General features: G+C 41.0%; 1 protein-coding gene across 4 annotated transcripts in view; it reads left to right on the top strand.

Annotated features, from left to right (window-relative positions):
- Positions 1–468: 468 nt before the first annotated feature.
- The window catches only part of FBXL17 (F-box and leucine rich repeat protein 17), a 514999-nt gene continuing 494434 nt past the window's right edge, over positions 469–21033 (top strand). For all 4 annotated transcript variants that reach the window (XR_004681048.1, XM_035015017.1, XM_035015016.1 and 1 more), the window contains exon 1: positions 469–1857. Coding sequence is in view for 3 of the 4 variants with exons in the window: in XM_035015017.1 (XP_034870908.1) it covers positions 877–1857 (981 nt within the window). In the remaining variant the exon portion in view is untranslated. The remainder of the gene's footprint in view (positions 1858–21033) is intronic.

Raw genomic sequence — 21033 nt, 5'->3', positions numbered from 1 at the left:
GCCACACATCTGGAACTGCACCGGAGAAGCAGCAGGGGACCCAAGTCGGCCTTCCGGCGGAACCCTGTTTACGGCTCCTCGGTGGCCTCGGTCTCCGAGTCTGGGGGTGGGGGTGAGGGGAAGAGCGCGGCGGCTCGCGGCCAATGGCAGTTCTTGAACTTACACCTACAGACGTCAGCGCGGCTGTGCAAACGGATGTCACACAGCTGGCTCGGAAGCGTCTCCTCCCGTCCCAGAAAAGAGGCGTGGACCCAGCGGCCTCCGCGAAACCTTGGGCGAGGGAGGGAGGGGCGCGCGCCGCTCCCCGCGAGCCCCGCGCGCTCACCGGCCCGCGTCTTCCCAGCAGTCCCTGCCTAGCGGCCGTCCCCGGTGAGCAGCCGGGCGCCCGCGCCCCCGCCTCAAGCGCGCCGCCGCAGCCAGCTCCGCCCCCTCCCCGAGCGGGCCGCGCGCTCCTGCGGCTCCGAGCTGTGTCGCGGGCGCGCGCGCCGCCGGCGGAGCCGCAGTTAAAATGGTCCGAGCGGGACCCCGCGTTCCCCCCGCCGCCGCACTGACTGACTGAGCCGGCGGGCCAGGCTTGGACTGGTCGCGTAGCCGGCAGGCTCGCTCCCTCCGTCGCGTCCCCAAAGCTCGCGCCCATCGTTCTCCCGGCTTCCCGGGGCAAAGCATGTAGCCCCCGTCGGGCGCCCGGGCGGCCCGCAGCCGACGCCCACCCCCCACCGTCGCGTGTGTGCCCGTGTGTGCGTGTGTGTGCGCAGGGCGGGCGACCCCGCCGCGGGCCCGAAGCCGAGGCAGCGAGCGGCCTATCCCGCTGCCGGAGCTCGCTTCTCCGGGCCTCCCTCCTTCCCCGTCCCGGTCCCCCTCCTCGGGGCCTTCTATATGGGCCACCTTCTCTCGAAGGAGCCGCGTAACCGCCCGAGCCAGAAGAGGCCTCGCTGTTGCAGCTGGTGCCGCCGCCGCCGCCCTCTCCTCAGGCTGCCCCGCCGGACCCCGGCCAAGGCGCCCCCCCAGCCGGCGGCGCCCCGGAGCCGGGACTGCTTCTTCCGCGGGCCCTGCATGCTCTGCTTCATCGTGCACAGCCCCGGCGCGCCCGCCCCCGCCGGCCCAGAGGAGGAGCCGCCGTTCTCGCCGCCGCCGCGGGACGGGGCCTACGCCGCGGCCGCCTCCTCGCAGCACCTGGCGCGGCGCTACGCGGCCCTGGCTGCCGAGGACTGTGCTGCCGCCGCCCGCCGCTTCCTGCTATCCTCGGCCGCCGCCGCAGCAGCTGCCGCTGCCTCGGCCTCGTCGCCCGCCTCCTGCTGCAAAGAGCTGGGGCTGGCTGCGGCCGCCGCCTGGGACCAGCAGGGCCGGAGCCTCTTCTTGGCCAGCGTGGGGCCCGTGCGCTTCCTGGGGCCGCCCGCTGCCGTGCAACTCTTCCGGGGGCCGCCGCCGCCCGCCGAGCCCCCTACGCCCCCAGAAATGGTGTGTAAGCGGAAGGGGGCCGGGGTCCCCGCCTGCACCCCCTGTAAGCAGCCCCGCTGCGGCGGTGGGGGATGCGGCGGCGGCGGCGGCGGCGGAGGGCCTGCAGGGGGAGGCGCCTCGCCGCCGCGGCCCCCCGACGCCGGCTGCTGCCAGGGCTCCGAGCAGCCACCGCAGCCGCTCTGCCCCCCGCCCTCCTCTCCCACTTCCGAAGGTGCCCCCACAGAGGCCGGCGGGGACGCGGTCCGAGCGGGGGGCACCGCCCCCTCGCCCGCCCAGCAGCAGCATGAATGCGGCGACACGGACTGTCAGGAGCCCCCCGAAAGTCCCTGCGACTGTCACAGGGATCCACCCCCTGAAACCCCAGACATCAACCAGTTGCCGCCATCCATCCTGCTCAAGGTGGGTCTGGGCGAGTGGCGCAGGGATGCGTGCTTTCCCCCAACCCCGGCCCCCACCTCGGAGGTTTTCTCTCTCCTCCCCCTAAGCGCGGAGGAGGGGGTTCCCTCATAGCCAGAGAAGTCCGAAGGGGAGAAGCCAATGGGGAAGATGCTTATGGCCTGTTTTTTTGAAGTAGAAAAACTTGGGAGTTTGGTCAATGTCTTTTAATAGCTTGGGTTTGTCACCACAATTCAGGATTCATCTGTTACTAGATTCCCAGTGGTTTAGAAACTATTCGTAGATTTTCTGGGAAATATTTTTATCAATTGAGCAATTTACATTTACTGCTAAAGATTTTGTATATTAGTATTTGAGTCTTCAAACAGTACTTACCGGTTTGATAGCTGCTAGTTGATGTCAGTAACTGTGACCTTTAATTGAACATTTATTATGATCCGGCGCTGTGCCTGAGCTTTATATACATAATATCTCAATCACCCAGTTAACGCTGTGAGATAGGTATTAATAACCCCACTTTATACAAGAAGACACATATTTCAATGCTGTGTGCCTACAGTAGTAACTCAGGCAGAAGTGGTCTGTGCTCTGTGGAGTTTAGAATCTAGTGAGGCTTGAAGAGGTTGAATGACTTGTCCAAGGTCACACACACAAAGGGGTGACTTGGGGAATTTAGGCCTGCTGGAGTTGAAAACCGTTTGGTTTATGTTACGCTTTGTTGCCTTTCTACATTTTAATTCTTACATACAGTTTGTCAGAAGGTAGAGACAAATGTATTTTTGGGGGGGAATATGGGTGAGGAGGAGACGAGGGTGTCCTATGGGAGCTTTGTCTCACTTTCAACTAAGTAAAATTTGCAATTTTGTTAATGCTAGTGAGAAATTTAAATAAGTGACAAAGTTAGTGTTATTATTACTAGCAAGTTATTTTTTCCTCATGCCCCTCCCCCTTCCTGGAACTTAATAAATATAAACCTTCTTTTTCAGTGTAGGAGATATTTAATACCAGTCAAAAATAACCTAGATAAGAATTTGGCTACTTTTATTGTTACTGATGGAACTGTCATCAGTTACAATTGTTACTCTCACAAATACACCTTTTTGATTAGAGTTTTTGCACATTTATAATCCTGTGTGTTTAGATCTGTTTTACTGTGATATCAGTGTTCTTGTAAATAATATAGCAAAAGAATGGGAAAACACAACTTTTCCTTGAGTCAAAGTGTAATGATTTAACTCTTAGCGAGGTGTACTTCCTGGAGGAGTAATTTCCTCCTCTGTGTTCAGGGTGCGCTTTTTAGGCCAGAGGGAGCTTTCTTGAGTTCTCTATCTCAGCAAATGACAAATATCAGCAAATATTTGGTATAGAAGTTTGATTGCTGTCTTGTTATTTGGCAAGTACGACTGTTTAAAAAACAAAACAAAACCCAGGTTCTTTCTCCTTTCCACCCAAATCATCGTATCAGGAGGTAGAGAACATTTTAGTGCCCAACAAACAACCAACCCCCAAAAAACCCATGATCTCCTAATAAAGAAAATTTCTATAGAATAAATTTTGCTAGCATAGATTATCTGCTAAAAATGTTTTTCAAATTTTGCTGTGGACTGTTGAAAACTTGGTCTGAAGGACATTTGAGGATTTTACTCATCAGATTTGCTCTGTTGTGTTGGAGTATTTATTTATTTATTTAAAAGGGAAGTATTCTTTTTTTAAAAAAGATTTTATTTATTCATTTGACAGAAAGCGAGAGAGGGAACACAAGCAGGGGGAGTGGGAGAGGGAGAAGCAGGCTTCCCACGGAGCAGGGACCCGATGCGGGGCTCGATCCTGGGACCCTGGGATCATGACCTGAGCCAAAGGCGGACACTTAATGACGGAGCCACTCAGGCACCCCTTGCTGGAGTATTTAGACACGTTAGGTAGATTTCCTTGTATTAGAAACTTGAATAAAGATTGTGTGTGTCTTATAGTCATGGTGGTATTCAGCATGAAATGAGTTAGACTATTGGAATGAATTGAAATTGAGGTTTTTCAGTGTTTACCAATCCATTCCAACTTTTAGGAATAGGGCTTTTGATGGTAGAGGCTCTATCAACATAGATTTTATTCACTTTTCTATCCCCTCCCCTAAGTGCAGTGGCTGGTATTTAGTAGCTCTGAGTAAATATTTATGAACAGGTGAATGGCTAGGTGCTTAGGGAGTCTGGGCTGATATTCTGGGTGAATATGCCATGCCACTAAGAGAAGCCTCTTAGAAATGTTTATATCCTGCCTGAATTGTTTTTTGAGCCACAATAAAAGCCACATGATGGTGAATGGGTTCTGGCTCAATTTTTGGTGAGAATCGGAGGTGTTTGGCTTGTAGAAGAGAAGACTGGGAGCTATGATGATGTTTTTATTTTTAAATTTTATTTATTTATTTTTAAAGGATTTTATTAGAGAGAGGGGATGAGCAGGGGGAGGGGCAGAGGAAGTGGGAGAAGCAGTCTTCCCGCTGAGCAGGGAGCCCAATGCGGGACTCCATCCCAGGACCCTGAGATCATGACCTAAGCCAAAGGCAGATGTTTAACTGACTGAGCCACCCAGGCACCCTATGAGGATGTTTTTATAGTACAAGAAGAATTGTTGCGTAGAGAGGTAAAAATCCATCACCTCTATTGGAAAAATTCTTAGAAAGCATGCCCTTTGTCCCTAATAATGGGTCAGTAGCCTTTATGACTGTATTGCTGTATCTTTTGTACCAGAAGTTACTGTAGTTGTAAAAAGGGGGGAGGGTGTGGAGGAGGGAGAGTTTGGAAGAGAAATGTAAGGAAATGCGATTTAAAGGTTGTTTTTAAGGAAAACTACCAACTTTTTCCAGGTAACTTCTTTTTTTCCAGGCAAAAAGAAAACAAAAAAAAAACCCAAAACAAAACACACAAAAAAATCCTACCTAAATTCTTTTTATGGCAGTTCATAGGGCAGATTTTTGGTTCAATATCAAAAAGATTTTCCTTTTAAATTTTATATTTATGTAACTTGCCTTAAAACATTAAAATAATGCAGGTAGGGCAAAAGTTTGCCTAGATTCACCCTTACCTTCTCATCTGGTTTCCTCTCCAGAGGTAACTAACCACTGTTACAAGTTTAGATTATTCTTCTAGAACAGCTCTGTAGAGTACAGTGGCTTAAAGTAGTTAAAATTAAATCAAATTTAAAATTCGGTTTCTCAGTCACAGTAGCCACATTTCAGAGATTAGTAGTCATGTGTGACTGGCTGCTACCATACTGGACTGTGCAGATCCAGAAAATTTCTCTCACTGTAGAAAGACCTGTGTAAACCTTCATAGCTTTTTTTCATAAATGGCACCAAAATGTACATGTTGTGAATTTTTTTGTTTTGTTAGTAGTATGGTTTGGAAGTCTTTTCTTATTAGTAAGTAGTGTATATGGTTTCCTTCATTCTTTTTTTTTGGTAAAAGTTTATTTATTTAAGTAATCTCTACACCCAGCCTGGGGCTTGAACTCACAACCCTGAGATCAACAGCTGCGTGCTCTACTGACTTAGCCAGCCAGGTGCCCCTTCCTTCATTCTTTTTAACTGCTGCATAGTATTCCATAGTTTTATACCATACTGTATTTTTCTGTTATTGAATGGTTCTAACTTACTGCTACTACCAACAATGCTAATAGATGTTTTCTGTGCACATATAGTCATTTTTTTAGTGTAGATTTCAACAAAGTGGAATTTTAGGGTTGAAGAATGTGTACATTTGGAAATTTAGAAAATCCTTTCTAACAATAAGAACTGTGTAAAAACAATGAATTCTTTCTTGAAATAGTGAGCTTCACTGGAGATCATAATTTAACTTCAGAACAGGAAGAGACCTTTGAGATCTGGGTATTCCCCACTTCTTTTACATGAAAAAACAGGCCTGGAGAAGTGAAATGGCTTACCCCAAGACATTTTACATAGTGAAAGGCAGACCTTGGTCTAGAACCCCTCTCAATATTTGCAGGCCTAGATATCTTTTCAATATATTATGAAAGAGGGTCTCAGTAATCTTCTCTCAGAGATTTTATGAAAGAGATTTTCCTGAATTGGGGGTGGCAGGGAGGAGCTTACACCAGACAACTTCTAAACTATTATGAGTCAGAGGCTAATTTTATAATTGGGTCTGTAGGGTTGAAATGTGGTCTTTAAATATAAGAAATCTGAGAAGTAGGGAATGGCTCTTCAAAGGTCATCTATGGAAATAGCATTTTCTTAAGGACTCAAGCCTGTTATAGTTGATCTTTGTTTGATGGACTGCTTTGGATCAACTAAGGTAGCTTCAGTCTTTGGTACCTGTTGCCTTTATAACTTAAAGCAAACCGCCATGTGATATCACAATTAGATTTTTATATTGTGGAGCCACTATGCAACAATTTTACCAAATGATAGCAGTGGAATACTTTTCTTTAAGTGTTACTATTTGAGTAACTGGTATTTGAGATCTGTATTTAATATTTAGAGACTTTGTGTGCTTTATGTTGAGATATCTTGCTCTCTGTCAGCAGACCTCTTCCTTTCCAGAGGAAACGAGATGAGAGGTCCAGAATCTATCACCACAGTTAGAAAACTGCTGCACCATGCGTGCACCCCTGATAATGTGTTAGTAGGTATTAAATCTTGATTTTTACAGCTTTATTGCCAACAGGTTCCTTTAGTTATCAAGAAAGAATTTTGTAAGAGAAATGTACTTTGGGGGAAGGCTTATTTTCTTGATCTGTTTGGTTTTTTTTAAATATGAAAATAAGGTTAAAAGCAATGGAAATGGGAGTCAAAGAAAAAAGTAATACTGCTTTTTAAAGCTTTGAATGTAGATTACTAGTAGGTAAGAGGAACTAAGTTTTATGTAGCATTTCATGAATGCTTGACTTAAGGACTCCAGTACCAGATAACCTCTAGAAGGTATATCTCTGTAGTTCTAGGGATGAGTTTAGTCAACTCTGAAATGGAATGTTGTTAGTTAGTCAGGTTCAAGGTTTTTCTTTGTTGAAGAATGCCAAGTAATCTTGATTAACTTAGGCCACAAAAGGTGAGATTTGTTTTTTTCTTGAGAGGTCTAAAAATTTTGGTGCCTTGTAATGAGTAGCTGTCAAGGGGATAACCCTGAGCCTTTTTTTTTTTTTTTTTTTGGCCAGCTTTGGGATACCAGCTTGTATAAATGATAGCAAATACGAAAAGATAAGTGAGGGCATATATGAAAGTATTTAATATTAGCATAATAGTTTCCTAAAAAGTTGCTTAATTTTGACTGAATATTATTTTATGTTTGTCAAGAGTCTTGCCCAAGTTTGGAGCCAAGTGGTGTGCTAAGAGAGTAGTGATGGGTGATTGGTTACCTACATACATATACATATTCCCTAGCTCTGTCCACTTGAGAGGGCCTTAGAGAAGCAATGCCCAATAACAATGTGTGCACTTAGTATCCAGATCTTAGCTTCTAAAAATCATTCTCTGCTAAAAGGAATCAGTGTTGTTGGAGAAATGGCTGATTACAGAGCTGGTACCAGGAAAGTACAAGATAAGCCTAGAATATTTTGTCCTAGAGCATAAGGAAGTGCTCAAAGAATAATGGATATATGTCAGAAGGACACATCGTTTCATAGTATCTCCTCCCAAAATACTTAAAAAAAAAAAGTTTTGTGCTTTGTTCAATTTTGTGACTGGCTTTAGAGTAAAACTTATTCTTGTGTAAATTTCAAAATACCTGACTCTACAGTAGAGTAGCACTCTGTATAATAGTTTGGATTTTATGTTTGCTGTGCCTTAAATTTTAATAATTAAATTGCAAGAAATTATTTTAAATTATAGATTAGGAAGTAGTTTTAGAGTCTGTGACTTCCCTGTGGCTGTGTGGTTAGAAAAGTACCAGAAATATGTTTTGTGCCTCTTTTTCTAAACGGTGCTTTATTCAAGACACTATTTTTTTTTTTTAAAGATTTTTTATTTATTTATTTGACAGAGAGAGACACAGCGAGAGAGGGAACACAAGCAGGGGGAGTGGGAGAGGGAGAAGCAGGCTCCCCGCAGAGCAGGGAGCCCGATGCGGGACTCGATCCCAGGACACCGGGATCATGACCTGAGCCGAAGGCAGTCGCTTAACCGACTGAGCCACCCAGGCGCCCTCAAGACACTATTTAGTAAATGTTATTTTCAAGCTTTTGGTAGGTAATATAAGTAGAATATTTAAGAAGCAAGGTATGATATACATGGAAAAAAATTGAAAAGGGCAGAAAAGTTGATCTTGGTTGAAATAGTTAATTCTGAGAAGATTGCAAAGAGGGAATTTATATGAATCTTAAGGATATTATTTGCTTAATTATTTATTATAACGTGTGATGTTTGTGTATGTGCATATATGTTTTCTCAAATAGGAATTCAAAGATTCTGGGAAGGAAAATGATAGAATGATAGAAAGACACAGCTTATGGATGTTTTTAAAAAACAGCTATATTGATATTTAATTTACTCATTTTAAGTATACAGTTTGAGTTTTTTTTTTTTTAAGATTTTATTTATTTGAGAGAGAGAGAGAGAGAGCGCATGAGCAGGGGGAGGGTCAGAGGGAGAAGCAGACTCCCTGTTGAGCGGGGAGCCCAACGTGGGGCTCAGTCCCAAGATGCTGGGTTCATGACTTGAGCCAAAGGCAGATGCTTAACCAACTGAGCCACCTAGGCACCCCTACAGTTTGAGTTCTAATAAGTGTTTAGTGTTGTACGACCATCATTATAATACAGTTTTAGAACACCTCAAATAGTTTTCTCGTGCCTCTTTGCAGTCAATTTCTGCTCACACCCCTAGCCCCAGGCAACCACTGATTTGCTTTCTGCCTCTATAGTTTTGCCTTTTCTAGAAATTTCATATAAATGGCGTCATACAATATGTAGTCAAGAATATTCTGGGTTTTTTTTTTCTTTTAAGATTTTATTTATTTGACACAGAGAGCACAAGCAGGGGGAGCAGAGGAAGAGGAAGAAGCAGGCTCCCCGCTGAGCAGGGAGCCTGACACGGGGCTTGATCCCAGGATCCTGGGATCATGACCTGAGCTGAAGGCAGACGCTTAACCAACTGAGCCACCCAGGTGCCCCAAGAATATTGTGTTTTATCTTGAATACCTCTGTATCTCTCATGACACCTAGCATAGTCTGTGACACAACAGGACTCAATATAAAATAGCTACACAAATTTACTTCTTTTCAAGTATTATTTCTATAACTTGCATGCCATCTGCTTACTCATAAACTTTTACAATAGTATTTGATAGCAGATAAGATCTCCTTAACAAAAATTAGATGGCCAAATGTAGGTATTGGCCTTGTTGATTTTCAAGTACTCCAAGGTTCTGTGGAATAAGTATGATCAAGTGTTAAACAACAATGCATTTTCTGGAAGTTTTTTCAGTCTGAATTCTCTTCTGAAATTTTACACTAATGCCTTGCTCAAAAATAGAATCTTTCAAGGCTCAGGAATATTTGGATGTTGCTGGTAGTGATTATTTCAGATTATATCTGTAATATGATATGTACCTTTTCTGGTAATTCATATTTTAGTTGTGTTTTCCAGGTCTGCCACTAAAGATAAAGAATATTACGTTTGTTTTCAACCCAGGTCCTGACTAGAAGTCACTGCTGTTTCCCGGTATCCATTCCCCTCATACTCTTTCTAGTAACGGAATTTACCATGTTCTAGCTTGGCACATGATCACCTAATTAGAGGCTGGTTTTCAGCCTTTCTTGTAGATAGGTGTAGCTCTGTGACTAAATATTAGGTAACAGAATATGAGTGGAAGTAATGTGTACAACTTTTTAGTCATACCATAAAAGCAGCTGCTTGCCCTTTGCTTCCTCTTCCCCTTTTCAGGGCTAGACCACCTGGATTATGAGAGTAGGCCATCCTCTACTCTGTAGCTGAAGGCAGTGATGGCAGAGCAACAAGGTACAAAATGATAGATCCTTGGATCTTCCACATCCGTAGAATACCTACACCTACTTAGTTTGAATTTCTGTCATGTTCAAGCTATTGCTAACAGGCCTGTGTTAAAGTAAGCAATTTCCTGGCTTGATGCAAGTGACATCCCAGTTTTTTTCAGTGTCCTTCTTCCCCTTCGTAGTTTTCTTTATTCAACAAAAATGTTGTTACAGGTCAGTCCTTGACAGACCAACATTCTCTTTCTTCAATCTTTGAAATACTCTTTCTCTTGAATCTCTCAAATTATCCAAAGTTAATTTGGAAATGCCTTTGACTATATAATCTTAAAGCCAGTGAACACATCACAAGTTGTAGTGTCTCTCACAGAAACCTAGGTACATGTGCACAAATGTTGGTTAAATGAGTTAAGAAGATAGTTTGGAGGAGAGGTAGTTACTTTCTCAGGAGTTAAGATTTGAGAGAGAGGGCATTTTAATGACAGAAAGAAAAGCAGGGATATTTAAATATTGTGTTAGGTATCTTTATGTAACAAATTATGCCAACACTTAGTTTAAAACCACAAATTTTATTATTTCATATTTTCTGTGGGGTAATAATCCCTTTGAGACTTGGTCCCATTTGATCCCGGGTCTCTTATGAGGCTGTATTCAAGGTGTTGCCTGGAGCTACTCAACTGGGGCTCAAGAATTCCTGTTGAGACTTCCTTGTGAAATTGTTGGCAGGCCTTAGGTCCTCATTGGCTGTTGGCTCTGTGCTTAAGTTCCTTGCCATGCCCTGTGGCTTCTCCATAGGGTTAATAGCAGCATGGCAGCTCATCCTCCCAGAGCAGCAGATCCAAGAACACCCAAAATTGGAAGCCATTTTTTTTTTTTAACCTAATCCCAGAAGTAACATCCTATTAGTTTTGCCATACTCTGTTCATTAGAAGTGAGTCAGTCGTTAAATCCAGCTTGCACTCAAGGAGAGGATTGTACAAGTGTAAATAAATATCAGGAGGTGAGTTCATTTGGGGCCATTGTGCAGGTTGCCTACCACAAACAATATGCAAAGATCTATTATATATGCATTGGAATATAAGCTTAATATTTTGTCTTTTTATTTTTATCCATCTTTTCTGGTACCAGTTTTATCTACCCTTCACCCACTTATTAGATTTCCTTTCAGCTGGATAACTAAAACTCATAGAGATCCACCTAGATTTAGTCAGTTATCTGTATATTATAACAATCATCTCACTTTAACAAAATAGAAAACTAATGTTCAAAGAAAGTACAATCCAAAGTCAGATCTATTTTAAACAAGGTGCTTCTTGGTTCCAGTGACCATGGTCTACATATCTTCTATTTGTTAAGGGACAGATTACCCCTTTAAAACCACGGAGTTCTTTTTTTTTTTTTTTTTAAGAAATCATATGATTATGTTTTAATCTAGTCTTTTTTTTTTATTCTTATGTTAATCCCCATACATTACATCATTAGTTTTAGATGTAGTGTTCCATGATTCATTGTTTGTGCATAACACCCAGTGCTCCATGCAGAACGTGCCCTCCTCAATACCCACCACCAGGCTAACCCATCCTCCCACCCCCCTCCCCTCTAGAACCCTCAGTTTGTTTTTCAGAGTCCATCGTCTCTCATGGTTCGTCTACCCCTCCGATTTCCCCCCCTTCATTCTTCCCCTCCTACTACCTTCTTCTTCTTCTTTTTTTTTTTTTCTTAACATATATTGCATTATTTGTTTCAGAGGTACAGATCTGAGATTCAGCAGTCTTGCACAATTCACAGCGCTTACCAGAGCACATACCCTCCCCAGTGTCTATCACCCAGTCACCCCATCCCTCCCACCCCACCCCCCACTCCAGCAACCCTCAGTTTGTTTCCTGCGATTAAGAATTCCTCATATCAGTGAGGTCATATGATACATGTCTTTCTCTGCTTGACTTATTTCGCTCAACATAATACCCTCCAGTTCTATCCACGTCATTGCAAATGGCAAGATCTCATTCCTTTTGATGGCTGCATAATATTCCATTGTATATATACCTCATCTTTTTTTTTTTTTTTTTAAAGATTTTATTTATTTATTTGACAGAGAGAGACAGCAAGAGAGGGAACACAAGCAGGGTGAGTGGGAGAGGGAGAAGCAGGCTTCCCGCCGAGCAGGGAGCCCTGTGTGGGGCTCGATCCCAGGACCCTGGGATCACGACTTGAGCCGAAGGCAGACGCTTAACAACTGAGCCACCCAGGCGCCCCTATACCACATCTTCTTTATCCATTCATCTGTTGATGGACATCTTGGCTCTTTCTACAGTTTGGCTATTGAAAACCATGGAGTTCTTTAACCTTAAACAAATGATCTACATTCCCTGAATCTTTACTTTTTCATCTTATAGAATGAGGAGGATGAGCATAAAAATAACCACAAAAGAGGGACTTCCAGCTATAGTTGCAGGAAGAGTTTGGTGAATCCTCTCCACAAAAATAAAGTAAAACTAGGCAAAATTGCCTACAACTATTTGGGCTTCAGAAATTGACCAAAGGCAGAAAAAAATTGAGAATCATTTATTCTTAGGAAAATTGCTAATGCTTTTAAGAACAGTTGATGTCTACAGCATTCTTGCTTTCCCCAATTCCTTTGGCAAGAACCAGAGTTTGGGAAACCAGCAGCCTTGCTGCCAGAGGCTAAGTCAGTTTGTGGCAACAAGTAAAAACCTGTATTTGTCAACTTAAAGTGATAAACTTGACAGGAAACAAATAGTGAAAACCCACATATTTGCAAGTCTTAGGTTTTGATGCCAATTGGGATGGGTCAGGGGATTTAACAGGCAGACCTTGGAAATGAGAAAACCATAAAGGGATAAGCTCTCCACATGTCCCTCGTTTACTGTGAAACCGTGCACATATACAGGGGAGACCTGAAGTTTCTAGCAGAAGGCAAGGGCCAAGGCAGACTTGAGAAATGGCTAAGCCTTGAATGTGCTCTTCCCATCCCATGCACAGATTGAAGAGCAGTTTTGAGATGTGTGAGTATACCTTTGCCCAGATAACTAGCTGAAAACTAAGCTATGCAGACATAGGATAACCTCTTTAGGAAGCCAGAGTAAAAAAATATGTAAGTATTAAAACCTGAACAGAGACATCAATACTTCAGGGGACATAGATCCCATAGTTTAAGGCCAGGGAAATTAAAATGTCAAAAAAATTCCAGGGGTGGCTGGCTGGCTCAGGTGGTAGAGCGTATGACTTGATCTCAGGGTTGTGAGCCTACCCTGGGGCTTGAGTTCATGACCCTGATATCAAGACCTGAGCTGAAATCAAGAGTCAGATGCTTAACTGATTGAGCCACCCGGGAGCCCCTAAAATGTCTAGTTTTTTTTTTTTTTTTTTTTTAAGATTTTATTTATTTATTTAAGAGAGAACATGAGCGAGAGGGAGAAGCAGATTCCCCATTGAGCAGGGAGCCTGACGTGGGGATCGATCCCAGGATTCCAAGATCATGTCCTGGGCCAAAGGCAGACACTTAACTGACTGAGCCACCCAGGTGTTTCTAAAATGTCTAGTTTTTAAGAAAAAGCTATGAGACATGTGAAGAGACAGAAAAATGTGACCTATACTGAAAGAAAAAAAAGTAGTTAATAGAAAATGACTCTGAGTGGGCTCAGATATTAGACTTAAAACTGTAAACATGTTAAAAAATAGAAGGAAACATTTAAATTATAGGAAAAAATATGATGACACTGACTCTCAACAAATGTGAATCTCAATACAAAGAAATGGAATCTATAAAAAGAGTATTTCATTTTTTGGGTGTTATAAATGGAAATGCTTTCTTAATTTCATTTTGAATTATTCATTGTTAATGTGTGGAAATATTTGCATATTAGCTCTAAATTTTTTTTTGTGTTCTGTAGGATTTTTTATATATAAGATCATGATATCTGTAATTTTAATTCTTCCTTTCCTGGATGCCTTTCATTTCTTTTTCTTGAATAGTTGCCCAGGTTGGAATCTCCAGTACACTGGAGAGAGCAGACATCCTTGTCTTGTTCCTCATCTCAGGGGAAAAATGTTCCGTCTTTCACCATCAAGTATAATGTTAGCTTTGTGTTTTTAATAGATGTGCCATCTATCAAGTTAAGGAAGATTCTTTTTATTTCTAGTTTTCTGAGTATTTTTATCAAGAAGCGGTATTGGATTTTGTTGAGTGGTTTTTCTGCATCTATTGAGATGGTCATTAAAAAAAAAAATTTTATAACATCTAAAAGCAGTGAGAGGAAGATAGCGCTGTATATAAATGGAACAATATTTCAAAGGATTCATGGCTTCAAAAATAATGGATTTTAGGGAATATTGAATGAACATTTTTACAGTGATGAGTGGGGGGAAAAAAGCACAAAAAACCAAAACTGTCAACCCAGAATTCTTTATACAATCAACAGTTGTATTAAGAAATAAAGAAACAAAGAAACAAAGATAATATGTCATGAACAAAACCTAAGAAAATGTTCATCCACTCATTTGAGGTACAGGAAGTGCTAAAAAATGTACATTAGGTTGAAAAGCAATGAAACAGATGGAAACTTGTATATTCCAGAAGGAATGAAAACCATCAAAAATGCAATTGCATCTGTCTTCTTGATCTACTGGAGAGAGAGTGGAATTCATAGGTAATAAAATAAAAATTTGATATCAAAAAATCTCCTTTATTTTATTAATATGGTGTTAAATGGGTTTCTTTCTACATTTGGGCCACTTTTGCATTCCTGGGGTAAATCCTACCTGGCCATGGTATATAATCCTTTTAATATGTACTGGATTCAGTTTGCTAATATTTTGTTGAAGATTTTTGCATCTGTATTCGTAAGGGACATTGGTCTGTAGTTTTCTTTTTTTTTTGAAGATTTTATTTATTTATTTGAGAGCGAGAGAATGAGAGAGAGCACATGAGAGGGGGGAGGGTCAGAGGGAGAAGCAGACTCCCTGCCAAGCAGGGAGCCTGATGCGGGACTCGATCCAGGGACTCCAGGATCATGACCTGAGCCGAAGGCAGTCGCTTAACCAACTGAGCCACCCAGGCGCCCGGTCTGTAGTTTTCTTGTGATGCCTTTGTTTGGCTTTGGTATCAGGGTAAACCTGACCTCATAGAATGAGTTAGAAAGTGTTACCTCATCCTCCAGTTTGGAATAATTTAAGGATTAGTCTTAGTTCTTCAAATGTATCACTAATTATTTCCTCTGTTCCTTGGCTTTTCTTTGTTGGAGGTTTTTTGAGTACTGATTTAATCTTTTTACTTATAGTTCTATTCAGATTTTCTATTTCTTCTTGAGTCAGTTCTTTTGTACTTTGTATGCTTCTAGGAATTTGTCCATTTCATCTAGGTTATTTAGTTGGCATAGTATTCTATAATTTTTTCTATTTCTGTAAGGTTGGCAGTGGTATCTCTTTTCATTCATGGTTTTAGTAACTTGAGTGTTCTCTCTTTATAGTCTGGTAAAGGTTTGTCAGTTTTGTTGAACTTTCCAAGGATTTTCCAGCTTCTGTTTTCATTGTTTCTATTATTTTTCTAGTCTATATTTTTTATTTGCTCTGATTTTTAATTTCTTCCTTCTGCTTGGCCTGTATGTAGTTTCCTCTTCTTTTTTCTGTAAGGTGGAAGGTTAGGTTATTGGTTTGAGATCTTTATTCTTTTTAATACAGTTATTTACAGCTATATTCCATAAATTTTGGGATATTGTATTTTTGTTTTCATTTATCTTAAAATATTTTTTATTTTTCCCTCTGAGTTTTTCTTACTGTTTTCAAGTGTGTTGTTTAATTTCCACACATTTCCAGATTTCCTTTTGTTACTGATTTCTAATTTCATTCCACTGTGGTCAGAGAAGATATTTTGTATAATTTCAATCTTCTAACATTTATGAGACTTGATTTGTGGCCAACATACAGTTTATCCATGTTCACTTGAGAAGAATGTATATTCTGTTGTTGTTTAGTGGAGTGTTGTATAAAATATCTGTTAGGCCTAGTTGGTTTAAGTGTTCAGATTTTCAATTTCCTCATTTATCTTCTGTCTGGTTGTTTTATCCATTATTGAAATGGAGTGTTGAAGTCTCTAAGTATTGTAGAACTGTTTATTTTTCCCTTCAGTTCTGTCAGTTTTCGATTCATCTATTTTGGACCTCTGTTGCTATATGTACATATATAATTCTTTTATCTCTTTTAGGGGATTTACCCTTTTATCATTCTGCAATTTTTTGGTCTCTTGTAACAGTTTTTGTTTTAAAGTCTATTTTGTCTGACAGTGTGGACACTACAGTTCTTTTTTGGTTACTATTTGAATAGAATACATTTTTCCATCCTTTTACTTTTAACCCATGTGTGTCCTTGGATCTAAAGCGAGTCTCTTATAGACACTATGTAATTTGATCATCTTTTTGTTCCATTCCTTCATTCTCTGTTTCTAAATTGGAGAGTTTAATGTTTTTATATTTGATGTAATTACTGATAAGGAAAGACTTCTGCCATTTTCTTATTTGTTTTTTCTGTCTTACACTTTTTGTTGAATTCCTCCATTGCTGCTCTTTGTATTAGATATTTGTAGTGTACTATTTTGATTCCCTTCTCTTTTCTTCGTGTGTGTGTATATTTAGTTACTTTTTAAATATTTGCTGTGGGGTTATAATTAACATCATAATTTAACAGTCTAATTTGAGTTAATACTGTTCTGTTGATCTTGAGCCTATTGATGGTAGTACCCCCTGTCAGAAATGCCTGTAGTGTTTTCCTAGGCACACATTACTTATGGCAAGCTACACAGATATTTCTGCTACCAGGGCCCCTATGTATAGCTGGGCCAGGTCTTCTGCTTTGTATTATGACATATGTAGCACACCAAGCACCATCTAACTAGGTTGAGGGTAGAGAGAAAGAGTCTGGGAGCTCTGCCTTTATTAGAGTCCAAGGGTGGAGTGTCTAGGGTTTTGCAGGTTTACTCTCTATTGGCTAATTTAAAGCAGAAAAGCAGGAATTAGGGCATAAGAAGGGAGAAACAGGGTCACTCAATCAGTCAGTTATCTAGGTAACCTGGGGTTTTCTGAGAGACCTTAATTGGTGGTGGTTGTTTTTTTTAGTAGCTGTGTCATACAGCTGGCAATATGTTTATTCAGGATAAATGTTTTTTTTTTTTTTTGAAATGGGCGTCATGGCAATTAAAAGCTTAATATTAGACATAACAATCAAAAAAGCTTATTGTCAAACACTTAAACTACAAATACCAATATAGTTTCAGTGGTATATAAAACCTTGGTTCCTATAGTTATGTTGTTATTGTCACAACTTAGACTTTTATGTGCTTTGTGCCCTTTCATAAAGATTTATAATTATTATTTTATGTAGTTGCCTTTCAGTTGTGTAGAAAATAAAAGGGGTACAAGCCCAAAATACATTAATTCTGAATTTTATATTTACCTACATAAATACCTATCTTTATTGGTGTTTTTTATTTCTTCCTGTGGTTTCAAACTATTGGCTAATGTTCTTTCAGTTCAGCCTGAAGAGCTCCCTCCAGCATTTCTTACAGTTAGGTCTGCTAGTGTCATACTCCCTCAGTTTTTGTTTATCTGGAAATATTTTAATTTCTCCATCATTTTTGAAGAATAATTTTGCCAGATATACTGCTTTCTTTCAGCACTTTAAATACGTTATCTCATTGCCTTTTGGCTTACATAGTTTCTGACGTGAAATCAGTTGTTAAACTTATTGAGAATCCTTTGTACGTGATGAATTGCTTTTTTTGCTGCTTCCAGGGTTCTCTCTTTGTCTTCTGACAATTTGATTATAATGTGTCTGGGTGTAGAGTCTTTGAGTTAATCTTACTGGTGTTCATTGAGTTTATGAATGTCTAGATTTATCTTTCATCAGGTTTGTCAGGGAACAGCATTGTTTTATTGATTTTTAAACATTTTTTAAAGATTTTATTTATTAGATCGAGCATGCACAAATGGTGGGGGGGGGCAGAGGAAGAGGGACAAGCAGACTCCCCACTGAGCAGGGAGCCCGACATGGGGCTCAATCCCAGGACCTTGAGAATATGACCTGAGCTGAAGGCAGATGCTTAACTGACTGAGACACCGAGGTGCCCCAGCATTGTTATATTTAGACTGAAATTTCTATCTTACCTTCCTTGGCTTGTGATTATAGTTTTGGCTCAGTTTTTTTAAAAGACTTTGCTATACTACTGGGTTTCTTCTGTACAACTTTGGGTTTCTTCTGTACACATGCAGCTTTGTGGTTAACTTGGGATTTTTGTCACTTTATATACAGTTAGAGGTCTTCTTTTCTGATCCTTCCTTTACTCTTTGACTTAGAGTCCCCTTTCCTTGGTTCTCTGGCTGGAAAGATAGAGTTTCTCTCAGAGTTAGAGCCACCTCTGCTGCTATCACTTTTGTATAACTGGGGCTAATTTATTTTATTTTATTTTTAAGATTTATTTATTTTACAGGGGGAGGGGCAAAGGGAGAGGGAGAGACAGAATCCTAAGGAGACTCCCCGCCGAGTGTGTAGCCTGATGTGGGCTTGATCCCATGACTCTGAGATCATGACCTGAGCCTAAACCAAGAGTCAGGTGCTTAACCAGCTGAGCCACCCAGGTGCCCCTGGGGCTACTTTTATGGTGAAATGTTAAGAAAAAGGTAGCAAGGATTCCTTTCACACTCTGGTCACAGAGTTCTCTGCTAGTTCTACTGGCTGGAAAATGGTTTCATTTTCAGGCTTTTAGGTGCCTATATAGCTGCCACTTTGCAGCTCTGTGACTGAGGCTGTATTTGGAACTTGGCCAGCAGAGAGGAAAGAGAAAAGGGAAAGAAAAGAAAATCCCAAATGAGGATTCTTCTTATATTCTGTTTCACATTCTGTCCAGAAAGATGGCTTTCTCTCTGTGTTTTAGTTGTACCTTACGTATACTTCTGCACAGGGGCCATCCTGTTCCATGATGGGAGATAAAAGGAGAAAAACCTCAGGAAACTCATTACTTTTATTAGTCATTCATTCATTCATTCATTTATTTATTTATTTATTTATTTTTAAGATTTTATTTATTTATTTGAGAGAGAGAGAATGAGAGAGAGCAAGCACATGAGAGGGGGGAGGGTCAGAGGGAGAAGCAGACTCCCTGCCGAGCAGGGAGCCCGATGCAGGACCTGATCCAGGGACTCCAGGATCATGACCTGAGCCGAAGGCAGCCGCTCAACCAGCTGAGCCACCCAGGCGCCCAGTCATTCTTTTTTTTAGAGATTTTGGTTTTTTTATTATTTATTTGAGGGAGAGAGAGTGAGAGAGCATGAGGGGGGGGTCAGAGGGAGAAGCAGACTCCCCGCTGAGCAGGGAGCCTGATGCGGGACTCGATCCCTGGATGCCAGGATCATGACCTGAGCTGAAGGCAGTCGCTTAACCAACTGAGGCACCCAGGTGTCCCTATTAGTCATTCTTTAAGTTTTGGCTCACCTCCCCAGTCCATCTGTTATTAACCTTTTAGAGTCCTTAGTTAGTTGCTTTTTGTATGTTGTCCCGAGGTTTTAGTTGTCATGAGTGGGAGTGAGAAGTTTTAGTGGGCTTAACTCCATCTTTGCTGGTGATTCTTAAACATATATTTTATTTCTCACTAGACCCTTGGAAGAGGAATGATAGTTGTGCAGAGGAGGCAGTTATTTTCCCCAGGTTCAAGATTTAAGCACAGTAGACTTTTTAGCTTAGATGTCTACAACTTTTGGCTGCATGGAGGTTTATCATTTTAGGTCATAGTTGTGATAGGAATCGTTTATATACTACTTACTCTGTTTCAGATCTTGTTCCCAAAACTTTACCTATACTTGTTTGGTCCTCACAGTAACTCTGTCAGGTCAATACTATATTATCTCAATTTTAAAGATAAGGAAATTGGGGGGTCTGGGTGGCTGAGCCTTCAGCTCAGGTCATGATCTCAGGGTCCTGGGATCGAGCCCGTGTCAGCTCTCTGCTCAGCAGGGAGTCTGCTTCTCCCTCTCCTTCTGCCCCTCCCCCTGCTCGTTGTTCTAACTCTCTCTGTCCCTCTCTCAAATCTTAAAAAAAATAAAGATAAGGAAATTGAGGTACAGAGAGAGAGAGAGGTTAGGTAATTTGCACAAGGTTACATAGATAATAAATGGTGGAGCCATGATTTAAACTTAGCATAAGATAGTTTAGTTTTAGAGAACATGTGCTTGTTAAAATTTTCACTTAGTATTATGGAAATTTTCATATACAGACCAAAGTAGAAAATACTATAATGAACCTGCCCCCTGCCATGTATCATTCAACCAGTTTTAATAGTTTTCAATATTCTGCCTTTCTTGTTTCTTTCACCAACTTTGTTTTTGATCAAGTATCTGAAAGCAAATTCTAGATATCATTTTAGTTATAAACACTAAAGTATGTATCTAAAATGCATAATAGCTTTTAAAACATAATATAACTACAGTATGAATATAACCACTATATAATCAAAACCTACAAAGTGAAGACTAATTTTCTTTAAATCATCTAGTATCTATTTTGTGTTCAGTTTTATCTGATTGTCTCAGAAGATTCTTCTTATAGTCCAGTTCAGGATTTCAATATGGTCCACACATTGTATTTGTTGATACATATCTTAATTGTAAAAATTCTGTATTGGTCCTAATCCTTTACCCTAGTCATCTTTTTGTGATTTTAACTTTTTTTTTTTTAAGGATTTTATTTATTTATTTGACAGAGAGAGACACAGCGAGAGAGGGAACACAAGCAGGGGGAGTGGGAGAGGGAGAAGCAGGCTTCCCACTGAGCAGGGAGCCTGATGTGGGGCTCAATCCCAATCGTGACCCGAATGAAGGCAGATGCTTAATGACTGAGCCACCCAGGCACCTGCGATTTTAACTTTTTAAAACTCTTAAAAATAAGCCTTTTATTTTAGAATAATCTGAGAAAAGTTGCAAAGATAGTAGAGTTCCCACATATTCCTCAACTATTTTCAATTTTCCCTAATTTGATTATCTTACATTACCATGGTACATTTACCAAAACTGTGAAATCAGCATCAGTATAGTTCTTCTGTTGATGTTTTTCCAATTCAGGATTGCATTAGTTGTCATTTCTCCTTATTCTCCTCTGATCTGTGATAGTTTCTCAATCTTTCCCTTTTTTTCTGACCTTGAATTTTTTGAGGAGTTCTTATCA

Source organism: Mirounga leonina, unplaced genomic scaffold (assembly GCF_011800145.1).
Source record: "Mirounga leonina isolate KUSES-001 unplaced genomic scaffold, KU_Mleo_1.0 Mir_168, whole genome shotgun sequence".
Lineage (NCBI taxonomy): Eukaryota > Metazoa > Chordata > Mammalia > Carnivora > Phocidae > Mirounga > Mirounga leonina.
This window is presented reverse-complemented; position numbering and strand designations above follow the sequence as displayed.